This window comes from Loxodonta africana, chromosome 17 (genome assembly GCF_030014295.1).
Source record: "Loxodonta africana isolate mLoxAfr1 chromosome 17, mLoxAfr1.hap2, whole genome shotgun sequence".
Taxonomy (NCBI): domain Eukaryota; kingdom Metazoa; phylum Chordata; class Mammalia; order Proboscidea; family Elephantidae; genus Loxodonta; species Loxodonta africana.
In genome coordinates, this window is record NC_087358.1 from 60255212 (window position 1) to 60280992 (window position 25781).

Consider the following 25781-nt stretch of genomic DNA (forward strand, 5'->3'; position numbering starts at 1 on the left):
CTCAGGGGTGACTTCATTACTGAGCTAAAAGCATGTCTGGGGGCCATACACTCAGAGTTTCTCCAGTCTCTGTCAGGACAGTAAGTCTGGTCTTTTCTTGTGAGTTAGAATTTTGTTCTATATTTATCTCCAGCTCCATCCGGGACCCTTTATTGATCCCTGTCAGAGCAGTCAGTGGTTGTAGCTGGGGACCATCTAGTTGTGCTGGACTGTGTCTGGTGGAGGCTGTGGTACTTGTGGTGCATTAGACCTTTGGATTAATCCTTCCGTTGTGTCTTTGGTTTTCTTCATTCTCCCTTGCTCCAGGTGGGATGAGACCAGTGGAGTATCTCAGATGGCTGTGCACAAGCTTTTAAGACCCCAGATACTACTCACAAAGTACAACGTAGAACATTTTCTTTATAAACTATGTTATGTCACTTGAGCTAGATATTCCTCGGGACCATGGTTTCCACAACCCTCAACCCAGTAATTTGGCCCCTCAGGGGGAAAAAGGTATTTCTGATGAATAACTCATTGTTATTAACTTGTAGAATTCTATCATGTGATTTTTGGTGCTGCTTCTATCACTAGAAAAGACTAATTCATTGTCCCTCCCAACCTCTTAGTTTGAAACAGTTCTTGCTTGTTTTTTCTTTCCATGACATTGAATTTTCTTAAGCATCCAAGCTGTTGTCTTATAGAATATTGCACATTCTAGCTTTGTCTGATTGTTAATGTTAAACATTTCTGGCAAGAATACTACACTGACAGTGGTATAAATCTCTTACTGAATCACATCAGGAGGCACATCAAGTAAACTTGTCCCACTATCGACAACTTGGTTAAAGATGTGATGACTTGGTTAAAGGGACAAATGCCAGATCTCTCCATTGCAAAGGTAAATTTTTCCCCATTTCTAATTTGAAGCAATCTATGAGGTGAAATCTTGACATCATGTGAATAAAACGAATTGCTTTAAAACCTACTTCTGTGCTTCATCCGCAAAGAGTTACTCTTCAATTGTGGGAAATCTGAAATTCTCGGATTTTCCCACTATACAGTGCTGAACTTGATCATCATTACTTAAAGTTGTGGCTGTCAAATCTCTCAGTTTTAAGAACATTTTTCCTTTTGTAATTTTTTTTTTAAATTAGTAAGTAATCTGTGAGACTATGTGAATATCCTGTTCCCCAGCCTTTCACTCAGTGCTTTTATACAATTAAATTTCTTTTAATTATAAAGTAGTAGTATACCCATGGTAAAAGCTTCAGATTTAAAGAACTACACAAGTCCCCTCCTCACACCACTACAGACTCCTAGTCACACGCCTGCAGGAATAATGTCTCTTAATTGCTTCCCGTGTGTTCTCCCAGAAATTCTCAATGTATATACACAAACATGTATACATTTGTTTTCTTTTTATCACAAAATGAGATCATACTATATATACCACCTTGCAACTTCATTTTTCTTAAAACATCCTAGACTTCTTTCCATATCAGTACATATAGATTTATCTCATTCTGCTTAATAGTTACAGAGACTTCTACATGCCGTTATTTATCTAATCATTTCCTAAATGTCCATCATTACAGTTTTCATTTATACTTTTATACAATTTTAAACAATGCTACAGTAAATATCCTTGTAGGTATAATCTGTTTGCTTTGTGTGAACCTATTTGTAAGAAAAATTGCTCAAAACACAACTCGTGGGTCCATACATGTCGTGCAGTTTTTTTCCTTTTGATAGATATTGTCAAATTTTCTGCAAGAATGGCATTATTTTATGCTCACATCAATGGTGAAATTCTGTTTCCTCATACATTCTTCCTCATCCACACTGGACATTACCACATTTTTTTAACTTAGCCAGTCTTGAGAGGTGAGAGACAAAATAATAGCTCATCACTGTTTTAATTTTTATTTTTGTAATCAAGAAGGTCAAGCATCTTTCATGAATTTATTGGACATTTGAAATCTTTTCTCTATTAATTGCTTATTTATAGTCTCTGTCCTTTTATCCCTGTTAGTTGTTCTAACTAAGAGCAATATTCAATATTTTAAGCAACAAAGTAGAAAAAATGTATACTAAGTTTCATTAAATATTCATAAAACATTATTTTAGTTGGTAATCTATATCTAAGGCCTACCCTTCTCCAAAAAGGCACAGTTCCTAGCAATATATATTTAGTGTCATTACATTTAACACACCTTTGTTGAACTGACCTTTGAATCAAGAAGACATTAATAAATGGGCTAGAGAATTTCTTATATTAAAATCTTCTTAATTCTGGAGAACAAAATTTTTAATTCTGGAGAACAAAGTTAAATTTCTATAGGCAAGAAGTAGGACACAACTGAAAATTAAGAAATCAACATATTGATTTTCAGCTAACATTTTAGAACCATTAGATTCATTCAGAGTTTCTCATTTAGTACTAAACAAAGAAGACATTTCTGAGAACAGAGAAACCAAAACGACTAAATTAAATCTGTCTAGAGAGCACAGAACATCTAGCTTTCACTATTACATGGGTACTCTCTTTCTACTTTAAAACACAATTTCATATAGACCTGATGTCAACAGTCAAGTGCTAGAGTGTGGTAGGAACTTGCCTGATCAATGTAAAAAGCCGTGCCGGCGCGGATCTCTCGACGCTGTTTGAGATCAGTTTCAGTGGTATCCCTTGACAGGGCAATGTACTCAACCTCCCGTCTGGTCAGCTCCTGTACAGGAAGAGTGAAATTATTCCAAAAGTAAAATCAAATCCCCAACATATGACTCAGACCAAGTTACCAACAATACAAGTGCCGTAGAAAATAGCATTCGAAATATAATTTTGGATTAAAATATTTTCCGTCTCATCACTGAAATAAATGCAATAAATTTAGCATTAATCAAAATAAGTATATATCTTCTCAGAGCTCTACTTCTACTGAACCAAATGCTACAAGGTAATAATAATCAAAAATAGATCTGGAAAACTTTAACGACTCATGTAGAATTCTTTTCAAATATTACTACTTGATTTTCCCCCAAACTATAAGCATATGATATGCTTTTATTAATCAGGAGAGCAAATTAATTAAAGATAAAGTTGAATGAGCATGCCATTAATGGAGAAAAGGGATATTTTCACAGAATGAGGTTTTTTTTTTTTCCCCCTCCACTCCATCTTCACTTGACATTGATCAAAATATATTATCGGTATTTAAAAAAAAAAAAAGCGCCTGTTCCCATGAACCCATAACTTCAAGTATGTTTGGAAAGGAGGAAATATTTAAAACTAAGAAAATCCACAGTGGTGAAGATGTGATACCACATCACAATTTTCTTACCAAGAATGAATTATCTGTGGGAGCACAATTTTGGAGTAAAGCAGCAGGTTCTCTTTTTTGCAGATACCTCCTTCTTGTTTATGGAACAGATACCTCATATCTGTTTCACTAATTGACAGAGTCTCACTAAAAAACTATGGCACTCACAACAGGCTTCTGTGATTGGCAAAGCAATATGTAGCTTATTGTTAAATCGACCATGGCAACACCATGAACTGGCACCTTCAGAGTAATGTGATCATTATCCTCAGTCCTGACAGCTTCCTTGGATTCTTCATCAGGCATGTCAAGCACCAAGATCTCGTCAGTTTGTGTTTCACAAAAGAGGTATGAAAAATCAACAAACACCAGGAGTGGTAGACAGAGGAGACAGCAGTGGTCTGTTGAGGTGTTTTTTTGTTCATTCGTTCGTTTGTTTGTTTTAAACTATCTACAAAAGCCCATTTATAGAAGTTAAATAGAAAATAAAAACAACTATCAAGTTGTTTGGAAACCCTGGTGGCTAGTGGTTAAGTGTTATGGCCGCTAACCAAAAGGTCCACAGTTTGAATCCACCAGGTGCTCCTTGGAAACTCTATGGGGCAGTCCTACTCTGTCCTATAGGGTCGCTATGAGTCAGAATCGACTCGACAGCAATGTGTTTTTAATGGGTTTTTTATCGAGTTGTTTCTATTTAATTTCTCATTGCTTCAAGCAGGCTTGTCCCCAAAGTTCTGCCTTTAAAGACCCTGCCTACTCTTGCTATTGCTAGGCATAGAACCGTATACCCACGGCAGTAGTACTCACTGCAGAGTTGCGAAAGGCAGCTTATTCTAGTACTGAGTGTTCTTCTCATCCTGTGTATCTCCAGTCAGTAGATGCCTCAGCTCTGGCTCACAATTTAAAGTTTGTTTTTTAAAGGACACGGTCTTCACACTTAGAGACGTGCTACCTTTTTTAACCAACAGACCTTTATCATCTCTTAGTCCCTCTCATTCCAACAAACCTCAGTGCTTTGCCAAGAACAAAGCCCTGGAGAGATATTGTGATGTCTGAAACCAGTGTGGTAGGGAAGGCACATCTTTGAACTAAAGAGATTCTAGATAGTCTAGCTAACTCCATTCTTAGACAAGGCATTTCCCTTGGTATATTAATAAAGGATAAAACTACAATGGCATATTATACCTCCCAGACTGGTTCTTGAAATAAACAGAAGATATGAAAGGCATGGGCTGGTGGGAGTTAGGCTCTGATTTGTCCATTGTATTTTTATCATTCCTGCTCTCTTGATTTTTAAAGTACCAAAATAAACTCACCGCTGAAATAAAAGAGTGCATGAAGTAAACTTCAACAGTACAGAAATCAATTCTTTAATACCACATAATACAAGGAAGATCTAAGGAAGGTTTTTTTTGTCTTAAAGGTATCTTTGGAACACAACAATTTCATCTGACAGAGTTCTTCTTCAAATCATAAGACCAGTACTTATTAACGCTGATTAAGTAGTAGAAAATCTTGAAAAATTTGTATTTGGGTTGAGATTTGAACATTTCCATATAACTCCAACATTTCCAGAAAACTGCAAACATTTAAGAGGATAGCATGTCAGAAAGGAGAAAGGAAAAACAATAAGGGATCTGAAGTCTAGCCTCATCATTTACTAACTGGATAAAGTCTGAGTGAGGTTATTTAATCTCTCTGAACTTCTCATCTATTTATTTTTTTATTGTGCTTTAAGTGAAAGTTTATATTTCACGTGAGTTTCCCATATAAAAACTTACACACACGGTTATGTGACCCTACTTGCTCTCCCTATAATGTGACAGCACATTCCTCCTCTCCAACCTGTATTTCCCGTGTCCCTCTGCCTTCTCATCTCACCTCCAGACAGGAGCTGTCCTCTTAGTTTCATGTGTCTACTTGAGCTAAGAAGCACACTCCTCACTAGTATCATTTTATGTCTTATAGTCCAGACTAATCTTTGTCTGAAGAGTTGGCTTCGGGAATGGTTTTAGTTTGGGGCAGTGAACTTCTATTTTTTTAAAAAAAGGAGCTCTCCTAACACATAAGAGATGCTCTGTAAACCTGTTTCCCTTTAAAGACTGCGTAACACCAAAAAGTCAAGAGAGGAGGTGGAGCCAAGATGGCGGAATAGACAGACACTTCCATCTAGCCGTGTTTACAACAAAGACCTGAAAAAACAAGTGAAACGAGTATATTTGTGACAAGCTGGGAGCCCTGAGCATCAACAGCAAGCTTAGACAAGGAACTGAGGGGCAGGGGAAGGAAGAGACTGTTCAGAAGCAAAGAAGAGTTACCAGACCTGAATCGTGGGGAGCCCTCAGGCACCATTCCTGGAGCAGTGGCAGCAGCAGAGGCGGCAGGCTGGTACTAGCGTTCCGCTGCAGCTTCCTCAGGAAGAAGCAGCCAGAAACACAGCCCACTCACACCTCCAGAACCTGAGGAGAGCTGCACTCTCAGCAAAATCTAAGTACTTGCTTACATTTTATCGCACCCCGCCCCCTCAAGCCAGCTTCAGTAGCTCAATCCTTAGGCCTGAGATAGACCCTGGTGAGCACCTGGATCCATCCTCCCAGACCTGGGGGAAAAGATAATTTGCTAGCTCCATTAACTGGGGGAGCTCAGGACAAAAGCGGCTCCTGTCCAGGCATAAGCCGTCTGTGCACCTTGAGCACCCTTCCATTCTGCATGGACCTGTGTGGGCCTATTTCAGGGGAATGGGCCCTTGTTGGCAAACTCCAACCATTTCAGCTGTGCGGTGCAGAGATCGCTCCTTGACGTTTGACATTGCTCTGCCTATTAAACAAGGTACTCACCTACCCACATCAGGGACCTAAGGACTGGTGGCTCCACTTGGGTCGCCCAGCCACCTGCAACAGGGGTCCAGGGATAACTGGTACCTCCCAGTCCTTACAACAAAAACTTTGGGTGCCCATGGTCCCTCTGCAGAGCTGACCCACCAGCACGCTCTAGGGAACAGAGACGTGTTTTCCTCAGAGACACTTGGGGGTCGATTCTCAGCACCCTGCCTTGTTCAGAGCATGACCCCCTGCTGCAATCAGATATCGGTATATACGCCAATCACCCCTGCCCCTCTAACACTGTAGGACAGAGCCTGTACCACTCACTTCATATCAGCTACCTGGAAAACTGAGCTGAAGTCATACAAGAAACCTGAATGGACTCCTAGACTGATATACCTGATAACAGCTCTAGTCACCTGGGGACAGGACACCAGAGCTCCAAAGATGAAAATAATCAAGAAAGCTCACTCAAGCAACCCATTTTGACATACCAAAACAAAACAAAGCAAGCAGCTACGACACAGTAAGCAAGCATAAACTAATACAATAACTTACAGATGGCTCGGAGACAACACTCAATATCAAGTCACATAAAGAAACAGACTGTGATCACCTCAACAGGCTCTCGAAACAAAGAATCCAGGGATCTTTTAGATGAAAGTGCATTCCTGAAATTACCAGACGCAGAATACAAAAATTTAATATACACAACCCTTCAAGACATCAGGAAGGAAATGAGGCAATATGCAGAACAAGCCAAGGAACACACAGATAAAGCAACTGAAGAAATCAGAAAGATTATTCAGGAACATAATGAAAAGCTTAATAAGCTGGAAAAATCCATAGACAGGCAGCAATCAGAAATTCAGAAGATTAACAATAAAATTACAGAATTAGATAACTCATTAGAAAGTCAGAGGAGCAGAACTGAGCAAGCAGAAGCTAGAATTTCTGAACTCGAAGATAAATCACTTGGCACTAATATATTTGAAGAAAAATCAGATAAAAGAATTAAAAAAAGATTAAGAATCATGTGGGACTCTATCAAGAGAAATAACCCACGAGTGATTGGAGTACCAGAACAGGGAGGGATAACAGAAAATACAGAGAAAATTGTGGAGGATTTGTTGGCAGAAAACTTCCCTGATATTGTGAAAGATGAGAAGATATCTATCCAAGATGCTCATCGAACTCCACATAAGGTAGATATTAAAAGAAAGTCACCAAGACATATTATAATCAAGCCTGCCAAAACCAAAGATAAAGAGACAATTATAAGAGCAGCGAGGGATAAAAGAAAAGTCACCTACAAAGGAGAGCCAGTAAGAATAAGCTCGGACTACTCAGCACAAACCATGTAGGCAAGAAGGCAATGGGATGACATATTTAAAAAATTAAAGGAAAAAAATTGCCTGCCAAGAATCATATATCCATCAAAACTGTCTCTTAAATATGAAGGTGAAATTAAGACATTTCCAGATAAACACAAATTGAGGGAATTCGTTAAAAGCAAACCAAAACTACAAGAAATATTAAAGTGAGTTCTTTGGTTAGAAAATCAATAATATCAGGCATCAACCCAAGACTAGAACACTGGGCAGAGCAACCAGAAGTCAACCCAGATGGGAAAATAAAAAAAAAAACAAAGCAAGACTAAAAAAAAAGAAAAGCCCAACACAGGGTAACGGCAATGTTATTATATAAAAGAAGACAACATTAAAATAATAAAGAGGGACTAAGAAATGTAATCACAGACCTTCCATATGGAGAGGAAGATACCGCAATACAAAGAAATAAAAGTTAGTTATAGATTTAGAAAAATAGAGGGAAATTATAAGGTAACGACAAAGGAGACAAAGTATCCTACTCATCAAAATAAAATAGAAGGGAAAAATACAGATCTAGCAGAAACAAAATCAACAACAAGAAATATGAGGAAAGGACAATATACAAAGAAAATCTACTCTGCACATAAAATCCAGTGGGAAAAAACAGCTGTCAACACACAAAAAAAGACATCAAAACGATAGCACTAAATTCATACCTATCCATAATTACCCTGAATGTAAATGGACTAAATGCACCAATAAAGAGACAGGGAGTGGCAGAATGGATTGAAAAACAAGATCCATCTATGTGCTGCCTGCAAGAGATACGCCTTAGACTTAGAGACACAAACTAATACTTAAAGGATGGAAAAAATATATCAAGCAAACAACAATCAAAAAAGAGCAGAGGTGGCAATATTAATTTCTGACAAAATAGACTTCAAAGTTAAATCCATCATAAATGATAAGGAAGGACACTACATAATGATTAAAGGGACAATACACCAAGAAGATATAACCATATTAAATATTTATGCACCCAATGACAGGGCTACAAGATACATAAAACAAACTCTATCAGCATTGAAAAGTGAGATAGACAGCTCCACATTAATAGTAGGAGACTTCAACACACCACTTTCAGTGAAGGACAGGACATCCAGAAAGAAGCTGAATAAAGACACGGAAGATCTAAATGCCACGATCAACCAACTTGACCTCGTAGACATATACAGAACACTCCACCCAACAGCAATCAACTATTCCTTCTTTTCGAGTGCACATGGAACATTCTCTAGAATAGACCACATATTAGGTCATAAAGCAAGCCTTAGCGGAATCTAAAACACTGAAATATTACAAAGCATCTTCTCTGACCATAAGGCCATAAAAGTGGAAATCAATAACAGGAAAAGCAGGGAAAAGAAATCAAACACTTGCAAACCGAACAATACTCTGCTCAAAAAAGACTACACTATACTTCTGCAAGAAATGAAAAGAGACTTACATAAGTGGAAGACCATACCTTGCTCATGGATAGGAAGACTTAACATTATAAAAATGTCTGTTCTACCAAAAGCGATCTATACATTTAATGCAATTCCGATCCAAATCCCAACGACATTCTTTAAAGAGATGGAGAAACAAATCACCAATTTCATATGAAAGGGAAAGAGGCCCCGGATGAATAAGGCATTACTGAAAAAGAAGAACAAAGTGGGAGGCCTTACTTTACCTGATTTTAGAACCCAATATACCACCACAGTAGTCAAAACAGCCTGGTACTGGTATCACAACAGATACATGGACCAATGGAACAGAATTGAGGATCCAGACATAAATCCATCCACGTATGAGCAGCTGATATTTGACAAAGGTCCCAAAACAGTTAAATGGGGAAAAGACAGTCTTTTTAACAAATGGTGAGGGCATAACTGGATATCCATCTGCAAAAAAATGAAACAAGACCTATACCTCACACCATGCACAAAAACTAACTCACAGTGGATCAAAGACCTAAATATAAAATCTAAAACGATAAAGATCTTGGAAGAAAAAATAGGGACAACATTAGGAGCCCTAATACATGGCATAAACAGTATACAAAACATTACTAAAAATGCAGAAGAAAAACTAGATAACTGGGAGCTCCTAAAAATCAAACACCTGTGTTCATCCAAAGATCACCAAAAGAGTAAAAAGACACCCTACAGACTGGTAAAAAGTTTTTAGCTATGACATTTCTGATCAGTGCCTGATCTCTAAAATCTACATGATACTGCAAAAACTCAACTGCAAAAAGACAAATAACCGAATTAAAAAAAGGGCAAAAGATATGAATAGACACTTCACTAAAAAAGACATTGAGATACCTAACAGATACATGAGGAAGTGTTCACAATCATTAGCCATTACAGAAATGCCGTTCAAAACTACAATGAGATTTCATCTCACTCCAACAAGGCTGGCATTAATCCAAAAAACACAAAATACTAAATGCTGGAGAGGCTGTGGAGAGACTGGAACACTTCTACACTGCTGGTGGAAATGTCAAATGATACAACCACTTTGGAAATCGATTTGGCGCTTCCTTAAAAAGTTAGAAAGAGAACTACCATACGATCTAGCAATCCCACTCCTTGGAATATATCCTAGAGAAATAAGAGCCTTTGCACGAACAGATATATGCACACCCATGTTTACTGCAGCACTGTTTACAATAGCAAAAACATGGAACCAACCAACGTGCCCATCAACGGATGAATGGATAAATTGTGGTATATTCACACAATGGAATACTACACATCGATAAAGAGCAGAGAGGAATCTGTGAAACATTTCATGACATGGAGGAACCTGGAAGGCATTATGCTGAGTGAAATTAGTCAGTTGCAAAAGGACAAATATTGTATAAGACCACTATTACAAGAACTTGACCCCAAAAACAAAACTTGAGAAACAGTTTAAACTGAGAAAAAAAAAACATTCTTTTGTGGTTACGAGATGGGGGAGGGAAGGAAGGTGGTATTCACTAATTACCCAAAAACCCAGTGCCATCGAGTGGATTCCGACTCATAGCGGCCCTATAAGACAGAGTAGAACTGCCCCATAGAGTTTCCAAGGAGCGCCTGGCGGATTCGAACTGCCGACCTTTTGGTTAGCAGCCGTAGCACTTAACCACTACGCCACCAGGGTTTCCATTCACTAATTAGACAGTAGATAAGAACTACTTTAGTTGAAGGGAAAGACAGCACACAGTACAGGGGAGGTCAGCACAACTGGACTAAACCAAAAGCAAAGAACTTTTCTGAATAAACTGAATGCTCCGAAGGCCAGCATAGCAGGGGCAGGGGTGTGGGAACCATGGTTTCAGAGGACATCTAAGTCAACTGGCATAATAAAATCTATTAACAAAATATTCTGCATCCCACTTTGAAGAGTGGTGTCTGGGGTCTTAAACGCTAGCAAGCAGCCATCTAAGATGCATCAATTGGTCTCAACTCACCCAGATCAAAGGAGAATGAAGAACACCAAGGACAGATGATTACAAGCCCAAGAGACAGAAAGGGCCACATGAACCAGTGACTACATCATCCTGAGACCAGAAGAACTAGATGGTGCCCGGCTACAATCAATGACTGTCCTGACAGGGAACACAACAGAGAACCCCTGAGGGAGCAGGAGAGCAGTGGGATGCAGACCCCAAATTCTCATAAGACCAGACTTAATGGTCTGACTGAGACTGGAAGGACCCTGGTGGTCATGGCCCCTAGACCTTCTGTTGCCCCAGGACAGGAACCATTTCCGAAGCCAACTCTTCAGACATGGATTGGAGTGGACAAATAGGTTGGAGAGGGATGCTGGTGAGGAGTGAGCTTCTTGGATCAGGTGGACACTTGAGACTATGTTAGCATCTCCTGCCTGAAAGGGAGATGAGAGGGTGGAGGGGGTTAGAAGCTGGCAAAAAGGACACGAAAAGAGAGAGTAGAGGGAGAGAGCAGGCTGCCTCATTTGGGGGAGAGTAATTGGGAGTGTGTAGCAAGGTGTATATGGGTTTTTGTGTGAGAGACTGACTCAATTTGTAAACTTTCACTTAAAGCACAATAAAAATTATTTTAAAAAAAAAGTCAAGAGAATTGGCTAGCTTTTTAAAATGTGGACCAGAGACAAGAGAACATTCCCTGAGTAGTATGAAACTAAGTTTTGATTCGTGATCTCAGATTTGCTCATTCTATCTGCTGCTCATTTACTGAATTTATATTTCTTTTCTACTAGAAGTGGAGGACTTTCTAGTTTCAGCAAAAACTTGCTTCCCAAATGACTTATTCCAAATCCCTTATAAATAAATCACCCTTTGATATTAATGTTTTTTTCAAATAATGACTAATCACAGTGTTTTTGTAAATTCTTAACCTTAAATTTATTTACTCTACAACACCAAAATTAAGATCCTTATGATTTCACAAGAGTTGATTGCTCACCAAGTACTGCATAGCAATAGAGCGTCGAAGAGGCCCAGGAGGTCCTATTAGAAAGACATCTTGCCCCAAAAGATCCTTCTGCATTATCCATCTTAAATGCTGAATTACAGATTGAGCCAAAGAGTCTGAAACTTTAAGGGAGAAAAAAGATCAAATTAAATGCAAGTTAGACTATTACTTACAATATGTAAAATGCAAGTTAGACTATTACTTATAGTATGCATCTACAAACAATGTAGATAGTACATTTAAAAAAAAAAAAGAATTTTCACACTGTTTTACAATAAAACCATTACTACCAATGTTAAAACAGGACAAAGTTTATAATATCACAAAGAATCACATAATCGCACACTTAAAAGTTTGGAAGTAACATTTAACAATCACCTACAAGTGTCATTGAAGTAATAAAAATGATTTTCAAGGGAGCTTGAGGAATTGGTATCATTACTTTATCACAGATTTATAGTCCACTCCCTTTGTTCTAAAAAGGGGATAAGGGGAAACCATGAAATCATTCTAGATGGTTAATGATTATCGTAGTCTTTAAAAATGTAAGAGAAAACAATATTGTAACTTAAGTTAGCAATGGGTTGTAGAATCTCCCAAACTTTAGAGAAAAGTCGGTGTGGATTTAAATGACCTAAACAACTTCTTTAGAATTCAGAATTTAAGCCTTTTAGGAATAGAAGACTACTCCACACAATGCCCTTCTAAGGCTACTATTACATCACCTGTCAATCTGCTCCTCTTCTGTCTAAACATTTTTTTAATGTAAATTAATCATAATTTTCCTTCATTTTCCCCCTTAAAATCTAGACTTTCACAAGGTAGCTCTCACAAGGGTAGGTTGGCACCACTGTAGAACTAAGTCTTAAAAAAAATTAAGCAGGTAAATTGTTTCCTCAAATTCAGTTGTCTAAGCATAAACTATTAGAATTACGTTTATACTCTCTAAGGAGACACATTGGGAATACTTAGAGTAAGTACACTGGAACACTTCTCAGAACACATTTAACAAAATTTTCCAACAGTCTTTCAATAGGCATATTCAATTTACCAAATATTAAGAAGCCACAACACGCCAGGCATAAAAGATACAAAGATAAACACGACTGTGTCTCTGCCCTCAAAGTGCTCACAGTATGCCTAGGCAGTTATTTCTAAACAATAATTTATATAGTATTTAGAAAAATATTCATGTTTTAACCCGGTTGCCTGGATGGGAAGTTGAATAACAGCACTAATAACTTAATCTTGTGACAGGAAAAAAAGAGTTTTGAGAAATGTGCTTAACTGACCTTCAACTCCTCATTAGCTGAAAGGGACCAAGTCCTCCTTCACACAGCTAACAGAAAGTCATGTAATACTACCAGGAACTAATACAATATAGTAGATGTGTCTATCTATTTTTTCTGGCCTGTATTCATCAACTTTCAAGATCATAATTGGCTGGAAAGTAGCCTTCCAGACAATTTGCCAATTAAACGAACAAACAAATCCAACCCATGATAAAGTTTACATCTTCCCTTATCCCACCTCATCATCTGTATGTGTGCATGTATGTATGTATATGCGTATTTATAACTAATTCGCCTGTGCATTACTAAAGCTGATTCAAAGGCGCTAGTTAAAGAGGAAAGTTGACATATAGCATCAAATAGTTAATACTGAAACCTAAGAACTACCAATGATTACCAATTCACCACAGCTGAAATTCTCAGTGAGCCAAACTAAAGAAAATAAGACTTCAGTTTTTTTTCACCGCCCTGGGGTCTCTGACAAATTGTTTTATATCCATTTGGATTTCTGCATTCTGAGAAAAAATTACTTTGATAGATAAAGATACATAACCAATTTCTAATGAAAAGCTAGTAAGCTTCAAGGAATTCAAATAAGAACTACTAATATTTTAGTCAAAAATCAGTTTTATATATATGTGTGTGTATATATATGCATATATATACATATATACACATACTGAGTTTATACACATATATATATGAAATGTATTCAAACTCCTCTCATTCGTACCTAAAGACAAAATATTTTCTATCTCATTAAAAAAACATTCGTAACCCATGGAACAGAATTGAGAAGCCAGACGTAAATCCATCCACCTAAGATCACCTAATCTTCTACAAAAGGCCAAAGTTCATCGAACGGGGAAAAGACGGCCTTTATAACAAATGGTGCTGGCAAAACAGGATGTCCATCTGCAAAACAATGAAACAGGACTGATACCTCACACCATACACAAAAACTAATTCAAAATGGATCAAAGACCTAAATATAAAACCAAAAACTGTAAAGATCATAAAAGAAAAAATAGGGTCAACGCTAGAGGCCCTAATATACAGCATAAACACAATACAACCCATAACTAACAATACACAAACACCAGAGGATAAGCTAGATAATTGGGATCTTCTAAAAATTAAACACTTATGCTCATCAAAAATTCACCAAAAGAGTAAAAAGAGAACCTACAGACTGGGAAAAACATTTTGGCTATGACAAATCTGACAAAGATCTTATCTCTAAAATCTACAGGAAAATCCAAAGCCTCTACAACAAAAACGCAAATAATCCAATTTAAAAAATGGGCAAAGGATACGAACAGACACTTCACTAAAGAAGACATTCAAGTGGCTAATGGATACATGAGGAAATGCTTGAGATCACTAGCCATTAGAGAAATGTAAATCAAAACCACAATGAGATACCATCTCACCCCAACATTACTGGTACAAATCAAAAAAAAACAGAAAATAACAAATGTTGGAGAGGTTGTGTGAAGTTTGGAACTCTTAAGAACTATTGGTGGGAATGCAAAATGGTACAACCATTTTGGAAAACAACATGGCACTTCCTTAAAAAGCTAGAAATAGAAATACCATATGATCCAGCTATCACAGTCCTAGGAATATATCCTAGAGAAACAAGAGCCATCACACGAATAGACACATGCACACACATGTTCACTGCAACAATATTCACAATAGCAAAACTATGGAAACAACCTAAGTGCCTATCAACAGATGAATGGATAAACTATGATATGTACACACAATTGAAAGCTACACAACGATAAAGAATAACGATGAATCTGCAGTCTCACAACATGGATGAATCTAAAGGGCATTATGCTGAGTGAAATTAGTCAATCACAAAAGGACAAATATTGTATGAGACCACTACTTATAAAAACTCATAAAAAGGTTTACACACAAAAGGAAACAATCTTTGATGGTTATGAGGTAGGGGAGGGGTGAGAGAGAAAAACACTAAATAGAGAACAGATAAGTGGTAACTTTGGTGAAGGGAAAGACGGTATACAATATTGGGGAAGCCAGCACAACTTGTCCTGGAAGCACCACAGACAAATCGAAAGTCCCTGAGGAACCAAATTATTGGGCTGAGGGCTGTAGGGACCATGGTCTTGGGGGACACCTAGCTCAACTGGCATAATGTAGTTCATAAAGAAGATGTTCTACATTCCACATTGGTGAGTACTGTCTGGGATCTTAAAATCTTGTAAGCAGCAATCTAAGATACTCCACTGATCTCACCCCATCCAGAGCAAGGCAGAATGAAGAAAACCAAAGACAGAAGGGAAAGATTAGACCAAAGGACTAATGGACCACAACTACCACAGCATCCACCAGACTGAGTTCAGCACAGCTAGATGGTGCCCGGCTACCACCACCAACTGCTCTGACAGGGATCACAATAGAAGGTCCAGGACAGAGCAAAATGCAGAACAAAATTCTTACTCACACACACACACAAAAAAAGACCAGACTTAATGGTCTGACAGTGACTGGAGAAACCCCCAGAGTATGTCCCCAGACTCCCTTTCAACTCGGCACATAAGTCACTCCTGAGGTTCACCCTTCAGCCAAAGATTAGACAGCAAAACAAGACTAAACAGGCACACCAGCCAAAGGGCAAGCACCAGAAGGGAAGAGGGGACAGGAAAGCTGGTAATGGGGGACCCAAGCTCAAGGAGGGGAGAGTGTTAACATGTCACGGAGCTGGCAAACAATGTCACAAAACAATATGTGTATTGTTTAATGAGAAACTAGTTTGCTCTGTAAACCTTCATCTAAAGTACAATTAAAAAAAAATTCAAGCTTTCATTCATGCCTGAGGACAAAAAATTTTGTCTCATTAAAAAAAAAAAATACAGCTCCTCACAGACGTTGTATGTGCCATTAGGCATCTAATAAATGTTCTTCGAATTAACAAAATCTTACAAGATGCCACCTAAAAAATCACTCGATGACGCACTCCCTATATTTTTTTTTTATACACAAGAAAAACTCTCGCCCTTGTACATCAGAAGAGAGGTAAAGTGTTCAGTCACAGCACCACTGCTCGAAATAAAACTGTAGTCAGGAGAATGGATAAAATGCACACAGTGGAATATTATTACATAGCAACAAAATGAACTACTGCTACTCCTAACGATATAATTAACTCTTAAAGGTATAACACTGAATGAAAAAATTACATTGCAAAATAACTCACATAATGCTACCATTTTCATAAAGCTCAGAATCTAGCAAATTATGTTTTTTAGTGATACATACATATATGGTAAAAGAGTGCTTGAACAAAGCAAGGAAATGATAAATTCAGGTTAATGAATATTGAGAGGGTGGGCACGGAACCTAGAGAATCTCATGGGTAGCTTCTACAGTACTGGTAATATTCTAGTTCTTAAAGCTGGGTGTGGGTTACATTATCTGTTTTATTATGATGTTGCACAGATATGTATACATATACATTGTAAACCCTGGTGGTGTAGTGGTTAAGTGTTGCAGCTGCTAACCAAAAGGTCGGCAGTTCGAATCCACCAGGCGCTCCTTGGAAACCCTACGGGGCAGTTCTACTCTGTCCTATATGGTCGCTGTAAGTTGGAATCGACGTGATGGTAACGGGTTTTTTGTTTTTTTTTTTTTAATACATATACACACATATGCATGGAGGGATAAACACACACCACACACACAAATATATACATCACAGTCTTTTGTATGTACTGAATATTCCATAATTTTTTAACTTCGTTTAATCACCCAAAGAGGTCATAAAAAGAATTCAAAGGTCAAACTAAGAAAGCTTGCCTAGGACTAAAGTTCTGTTTCTTTGTTGTTGCTTTTTTCTGACAGCATGCTACTGTGCACAAAAAAAAGAAGAAACATAAAACAAAACTAATATGTTTTTTCCCCTCCAAAAAGCTAATCATTGGAAAAAAATAAAACATAATTTTCTGATTTTCTTTATTGTGGTGGGAAGAACTGAGGTCACAGTAAAGCATCTTATAATTTCCCCAAAACAAGTGTTTTCACATCTGAAAATCAGGAGACTCATACCAAGGTTGGCATATCTGCTGCCCTCTATGAATCCCCAGAGACTGTGTTAACAGGGGCATGACCTCCCAATGGGGCAAAAACTGTTTCCTGGAGGAGGCTGTGAAGAAAATTCTTAAATATTACAACGGATTGTGGTTCTCTAAAGTGAAAGTACATAAACACACATAGTGTATCTGCAGCATTAAAATTTCATGAGATGGGGAGGGAAATTTAAAGAGAAAAATGCCTAAAAGGCTCTTTAAAAACCCACTGCCATCAAGCCAATTCTGACTCATAGCAACCCTATAGGACAGAGTAGAACTGGCCCATAGAGTTTCCAAGGAGCGCCTAGTGGATTTGAACTCCCGACCTTCTGGTTAGCAGATGCAGCGCTTAACTACTATGTCACCAGGGTTTCCAAAAGGCTCTTTAGGGGAGTGATAATGAAAAAGAGACTGAGAAACCTTGTTCTAAGACCTGCACCTTTGAGGAATCTATCAAGTGGTTTCACAATAAAACCAAAAACCAAACCCACTGCAGTCAAGTCAATTTCAACTCATAGCTACCCTATATGACAGAATAGAACTGCCCCATAATGTTTCCAAGGCTGTAATCTTTATGGAAGCAGACTGTCACACCTTTCTCCTATGGAGTGGCCTGTGGATTCAAACTGCTGACCTTTTGGTTAGCAGTCAAGTGTTTTCACCACTGTGCCACCAGGGCTTCTCTTAAAAGCAAAGAAGAAATACAAATGGCCAACAGGCACACAAAAAGAGTTCAACATCATTAGCCATTATACCCCAATGCCTTCAGTCAAGTCAATTCCGACTCATAGTGACCATACGGGACAGAAAAGACCTGCCTCAGAAGGTTTCCAAGGCTGAAATCTTTACAGAAGCAGACTGCCACATCTTCCTTCCACTTGCACACCATTAATGAGCAATTCCTAGTCACGACTGAGCCCAGAGAAAGTGTTGCTCCCAGTTTATTGAATACACATTACCCCCATTTTATAAATAAGAAAGTCTAAGTTGTAAAAGTATTATCATTTGTCCACAGCTGGTAAGAGTCTAAACAATTAAGCACAAAAGTACTAGCTAGAACGCTGCCAGTTCAGACCTACCTAGAGGCACCTCGGAAGACAGGCCTGGATTCCTTCTTCCAAAAGTTCACAGCCTTGAAAATCCTATGGAGCAGTTCTATCTACTCTGTACACGTGGGGGTGCTACGAGTCAGAATCGACTGGAAGTCAACAACAACAATGGTAAGGGCTTATGTTTGGACCTAAGCTACCCGATTCCAAAGCCTGCACTCAAGCCACTATGTCCTATTGCCCACTCAAAAACTTTCAACAGGTTTCTACCTTCAGGTCCAAGACTTTCCCTACAACTGTGGACCCTACTTAATTCAGGGCTACATCAAATTTAGTGGACTTGTTTGAAATAAGTCATGTCTTTTCTGGCCATTCGTATTATTGCTCTTGTTTTTGGTGATACCAACGATAGCATGTTTTACTCCTGTTACTAAAATTTCAAACTCATTTTGTTATTTACATTATATCACTAGAATACTCATTTCTCCAAAATAATCCCATTTTCACTTATTCAAATTTTGACATAGTGGATTTCACCAATGAACGGCACCCCCATATTTAATTTGTCAAGAAATTGCATTAAACAACTGAAAGAAAGCATTATATAGTGCTGCGTGATGTCTCGACTCGACGGCACCGGGTCTGGGTGCGTGATATCTATGGTGTATTTCACATTAATACTTGAAACTACCTGTATTTTTAGGATGGCCTCATGAAAACATGAGTCATACTAAAAGGATGACAGAAATAGAAACAAGATTTAAGGCTGTACATTAGGGACATCTGCAAAACAAACTGCCAAACTGCCATGCATAGCCTCATATAAACATGGCCGGGTGCATGAGAGCAATCTCCAAGACTGCAGTGTTTTCAGGCACAAAAGGCTGCCTTTCAGAGGTCCACATAATAATAAACTGATGTCAAAATAATACCAGAGAGCTTGATCCTATATTCCATGATTTCCCTTTCTATGTAAAAAATAAAACATCTGGTTTATGTTGAGCTACACTTCTTATTCAATTCCTAGCCAATATTTGTTTTTAAAAATATGTACTATTTTTTGTTAGTCTTCATGTTTTTTTAATTATTTGTGTGTGTGTGAAAATACACACATCAAAACATGTTCCTATTTAATAATTTTTACACATACTGTTCAGTGACATTGGTTACATTCTTTACTTTGTGTCAACACTCTCATTATTTCTGCTCTAGTTTTTCCCCCTCATTAATTTAGCGTCACTACCCCCTAAACTTCTCATCTATACTTGACATTTACTGTTGTCCCTTTGGTCTCATACAAGTAATTTTTTTTTTTTTAAGTGCAATGCCTAAGGATGAGATCCTTTACTTTTTTTGTTTGAAGTATCCCCCAGGGCAATAGTCTCGGGGGTTCCTCCAGTCTCAATGGGTCCAGTAAGTTGGATTCTTTGGGAATTTGAAATTCTTTTCCACATTTTTTCCCTTTCTATCCGCATCCTTCTATCATGTCGCTTGACTGAAACATTCAGTAATGGTAGCTGGACACCACCCAGTTCTGGTCTCATGTTAAAGGAGGCAGTGATTCATAGAGGCTATTGGTCCTATAGCCCAGGTGCTTCTCTGATTCTTGGCTTTCCTTCTTCCTCTACTGCTCCAAACAAGTAGAGACAAACTGTTGTACCTTGGATGGCCACCCACAAGCTTTAAAGACCACAGACATTACTCACCAAGCTGGGAGAATAGAACCTTTAAAAACAGGATATGCCAACCGACTGGATTGTCCTACAAGACCATGACCTAATCATTTAAGAAAACTAGTCCAGTGAGATAGCTGGTTATGCCTAAGTAGAAGCAACAGCTATAGCCCCACTCCCGATTTTTTTAGTTGTTGTTGTTGTTATTAGAAAATTATACATAAAATTTGCCAATTCATCCTTTTTCTTATGTACAGCCTAGTGGTATCACTTACATTAGTCAAGTAGTACAACTTTTACCCACATTCGATGCCACCTTTCCCATCACCATAAACAAAAATTCACTACTGTCTATAAAATAGGGGAGGAGTTCTGGAGGTGCAGTGGTTAAGCACTCAGCTGCTTACCAAAAGGTTGGCAGTTTGAGCCCACCACCTGCTCTGTGGGAGAAAAATGTGGCAGTCTGCTTCCATAAACCCTATGGGGCAGTTCCACTCTGTCCTATGGGCAGTGCTACCCTGTCATAGGGTCGCTATGAGTCAGAACAGACCCAACAGCAACGGATTACCTATAAAATGATTCTCCCTATCACCCCCTCCATCCCTGGTAACCATTAATAATCACTGGTCTCTTTACCTATTCTTCTCACTTCTTAAAAGTAAGGTCATAATATTTGTCCTTTTGCTACTGACTTATTTCACTCAGCATAATGTTCTCCAGGTTCATCCACGTTGTAAGATGTTTCAGGAACTCATTTCTCTTCACGGCTGTACAGTATTTCATTGTATGTTTTATGCACCACATTTTGTTTATTCATTTATCTTTTGATGGGCACTTAGGTTGTTTCTATCTTTTTGTTATTGTGAATAGTGCTGAAATGAACGTAGGTGTGCGTATATCTGTTCATGTTGCTATTTTTAGAGCCCTAGGGTAATAGGTGCTACTTTTGCCCAGGCATATTCAAGGGCTTTCAAATAATTTTATTAAAAGACTCTAAATTATAATTTTCCCTTTACAGAATCAAATTCTCCACAAAAGATTAAATGAAAATTTCAGAAAATTAAGCACAGTTCAAATTTTATTACAATAAATCCTTCAAAACTAGCAATCTTTTCTTAGCATCCCAAGAGGCAAAATAATAAAATGGGAAGATTAAAAAAAAAAAAAAAGACTTTAAAGCCAGACAGACCTAGCTGTGAATCCTCATTCTGCCTCTTATCAGTGTTCTTATTCTTGGACAAGTATTCTGAATTTTGTGGGCTTAAGTTTCCTCATTTTCCAAAGAGAGGTAATAAAACTTACTGAGTAATGTTATTATGAGGATTATAAGTGTCTTGTTCAGTTACTTGGGCAATGAGAACCAGGTATGCAAGTATAGTAAAGCCCCATCCTCCCCCTGCAAAGATGACTTTTGCCCTGAGTTCGCTATCTGTGTGCACCCTGAGCACCACGCTACAGAGTGTGGACTTGGTAGTCACGGCTGGGTTTCTGGATTTACACTCAAATTACTGCTGGACCTAATGCCCACTCTGAAGAAATAAAGGAGAAAGGAACCCAATATTTACCATATTCCTAACAGGCTGTGTTAGGTACTTTCCCATGACAGTTCATTTATTCACCACCATTGGCATCAAGTAGATTCCAACTCATAGCAACCCTACAGAACAGAACTGCCCCATAGGGTTTCCTAGGCTGTAATCTTCACAAAAGCAGACTGCCACATCTTTCTTCCATGGAGCAGCTGGTGGGTTTGAACTGCTGACCTTTCAGTTAGCAGCCAAGTACTCAACCTCTGTGCCACCAGGGCTGCCATTATTCACCACAATCACCTACGAAATCATTCACGCAGTATCTGAATTCAGATTTGTCACACTCTCCTACATTCCCTCCGTCTACCACATCAAAACATGAGCTGTCAAAAGAATCACAGTTAATCTCACTGCAAGTGCATGTTCACCTACAAACTGTCACCTGTCACCTATACCGTATCATTCTGTAGTTGGACATACTGGATGCCAAAGGGGGGAAATGGGAACACAGGCCAAATATACTGGGTCTGGAACCAGAGTCCTCATTACTTACAACATAAGCTAACTGAAGTAAGAAATTAAATCATTCACACAACTACATCTATGGAGGATCAACTATATGCTCAGCACCAATAACACAAAAACAAATACAATAAGGTCCTTATGATTAAGAAGATGTCAAAGGAAAACAATACATATACAGGCAGTCCCTGGATTATGAACAAGTTCTATTCTTAAATCTGTCTTTAAGTCAAATAAGTCGGAACAGTTAGGTATGGTTCGTATTTAACATCAGTCAAATGCTCATCTCAGTATATAAAGTACCTTTCTATGCATAAAAAACATTAAAGAAACACTTTCAGATGCACTAAAACATCTTTAACACAATAATACAGCAATAATAATGTTTTCATGTGTGTCACCAAGTAGCACCTGTTTGCTATTACGAATCATTGTACGTACCTTGACTTTTATATATATTAGGCTTTATAGGGGTTGGTTCGTAACTAAAGGTTGTACGTAAGTTGGATGTTCGTAACCCAGGGACTGCATGTATATAAAAACTTAGGTTCCTCATCTATGAAATGGGCTGATGAGTCTGATCCAATATGGCTGGAATCAAAACTAAATAAGAAGTATAATACTGGACAGCAAAGTACCTAGCATAGAGCAGGTATTCAGGTTTTATTTATTAATTGGTAAATACATCGATATAAAAAACATTAATTAAATTAGAGCGTATCTATATACAATGATTGACAGTCAAGTTGTACACTTTTCGGGTAGGGAGGTGAGAATAAGAGTATACATGGATATTTGCTTGTATTTGCATCGTCACAGGACAGATTCCTTTGAAACCAATAATTTGGGAAAAAATATGAATGGGAACAGGAGTGAAAATATGATTTCTCATGTCTATATATATTGTTTTGATTTCTGAATCACATAAAAGTATTATTTGTACTAAAAATGAAATCACTTTTTAAAAAATCAAGCTATAGGAAATACTTCACACGACAAAGTTTCCACAATACATTGCTTTGTGAAAAGGGTCAAAAAATAGTATATACAGAATCATGTTTTCTCAAATAATATGTGTATACATAGTCATTTTTTTAATGATTAGACACATTTCCAAGGGTTCAAGTTATACAAAGTATGTTTTCTAACCAAAATGGAATTAAATTAGAAACTAGTAACAGAAAGATCTTTGGAAAATCACCAACTATTCGGAAACTAAATAACACACTTCTAAATAATACATGGGTCAAAGAAGAAATCAAAAAATAAATTATAAAGGACTTTCAACTGGATGAAAGTGAAATACAACATATCAAAACTTGTATCATGCCACTAAAGAGGATACTGTACAGCACTAAACACCTACATCAGGGGAAAAATGGTTTCAAATGAATGGCTTCAGCTTCTGTCTTAAGAAACTAGAGAAAGAAGAGCAAATAAAACCCATAGAAGAGAAATGATATAGATCAGAACTTAAATCAATGAAATAGAAAACAGAAAAGCAATAGAGAAAAAACAATAAAATCAAAAGTTGGTTCTTTAAGATCAATAACATTGTTATACCTCTAGCCAGACTAATCAGGAAAGAGACACAAATTATCAACATCAGAAATGAAAGAGAGGATATCACTAGAGATATTACAGATACTAAGTGAATAATAAGGAGATACTGTAATCAACTTTATGCCAACACATTCCACAACTTAGATAAAATGGATGAATTCTTTGAAAAACAAGAATAAGCTCTTCTTGAGCTGACACAAGAAGAAAGGGATAACTTGAATAACTCTGTATCTATGAAAGAAACTGAATCTGTAGTTAAAAACCTTCTCACAAAGAAAACTCCAGGACAAGGTGCTTTCACTGGTGAATTTTACCAAGTATTTAAGGAAAAATACCAATTTTATATAAACTCATCCAGAAAACGGAAAAGGAGGAATTCTTTCCAATTTATTCTATGAGGCCAGCACTACCTTGATATCAAAACCTGACACATTACAAGAAAACTACAGGTCAATATCCCTCATAAACATATATGTAAAAATTTTAAACAAAAATTTCACAAAGTAAATGCAGTAACATATAAAAACAATAACACATCTTGACTACGTGGGGCTTATCCCAGGAATGCAAAGTTAGTTTAACATTTGAAAATCAATGTAATTCACCATATTAACAAACTAAAAAATAAAAGCCACAATAGACATAGAAAAAGCATTTGACAAAACCCAAAATCCTTTCCTGATGATAAACTCTAGGCAAACTAGGAACAGAAGAAAACTTCTTCAACTTGAAAGGGGAAATCTATGAAAAACCTACACCTAACATCATACTCTGGAAACCCTGGTGGCATAGTGGTTAAGAGCTATGGCTGCTAACCAAAAGGCTGGCAGTTCAAATCCACCAGCCGCTCGTTGGAAACCCTATGGGGCAGTTCTACTCTGACCTATAGGGTCACTATGAGTCGGAATTGACTTGATGGCAATGGGTTTGGTTTTTTGTTTCTGTTTTTTTAACATCATACTTAACGGTGAGAGACAGAAAGCTTTCCTCTAAGATCAGAAATAAGACAAGGATATTCCCTCTCACCACTTCTATTCAACATTATACTGGAGGTACTAGTGAGTGTAATAAGGCAAAATATAAAAGAAATAAGAAGCATGCAGATTAGAAAGGAAGAATTAGAATTGCCTTTATTCATAGATAACATAATTGTTCATACAGAAAATGTGACATCATAAAAGCAAGCTCTAGAACTAATAAATGAGTTTAACAAGTAGCAGAATACAAGGTTAATATGTAAAAATCAATTGTACTTCTATTTTGAAGTTGAACAATATTATCCACAATAGCATCAAAAATATGAAATACTCAGAGGATAAATCTGACAAAATACATGCAAAACCTATACACCAAAAACAACAAAACATTGCTGAGAGAAATTAAAGGAGGTCTAAATAAAGGAGAGATACACATTGTACATGGGTCAGAAGGCTCAATATTATTATCAATTATCCCCAAATTGCTCTACAGATTAAACACAATTTCAAGCAAAATCCCAGAAGGCTTTTCTTGTAGAAATTGACAAGCTGATTCTAAAACTCATGTGAAAATACAAAGTGCTCAGAATAGCCAAAACAACTTTGTAAAAAAAAAAAAAACCAAAATGGGGGACTAACATTATCTGCTTTCAAGATTTATTATAAAGCTACAGTAATCAGTAACAGAACAGTGAGGTGTTCACGTCAAGATAGATAGACAAATAAATCAATGAAACAGAATAGTGAGTCTAGAAATAGACCCACAATATTTCCAGATTTTTGAACAAGGCACAAAAATTAATTCAGTGAAGAAAGGATAGTCTTTTCAACAAATGGTGCTGGAACATGTATATGCAAAAAAAGGAACTTTGATCCACACTTTGTACCATATACAAAAATTAACTCAAAATGGATGATAAGCATAAATAAAAATCTATAACCATGAAAACTTCCAGAAAAAAACTGAAGAAAAATTCTTTGTGACCTTGAGTTAGAAACAGCAAAATCATGAACCATAAAAGTAAAAACTGATAAAGTGGACTTTATTCACATTTAAAACTTCTGTTCTTCAAAAGACATTGTTAAGAGAATAAAGAAAACAAACCACAAATGGAAAGGAAATATTTG

General features: G+C 37.4%; 1 protein-coding gene across 4 annotated transcripts in view; it reads right to left on the reverse strand.

Annotated features, from left to right (window-relative positions):
- VWA8 (von Willebrand factor A domain containing 8) overlaps positions 1 to 25781 on the reverse strand; it is a 473608-nt gene that overhangs the window by 402918 nt on the left and 44909 nt on the right. For all 4 annotated transcript variants that reach the window (XR_010318190.1, XM_003412602.4, XM_064270072.1 and 1 more), the window contains exons 3-4: positions 11937 to 12067; positions 2601 to 2711 (exon numbers count right to left, since the gene is read on the reverse strand). Coding sequence is in view for 3 of the 4 variants with exons in the window: in XM_003412602.4 (XP_003412650.2) it covers positions 2601 to 2711; positions 11937 to 12067 (242 nt within the window). In the remaining variant the exon portion in view is untranslated. The remainder of the gene's footprint in view (positions 1 to 2600; positions 2712 to 11936; positions 12068 to 25781) is intronic.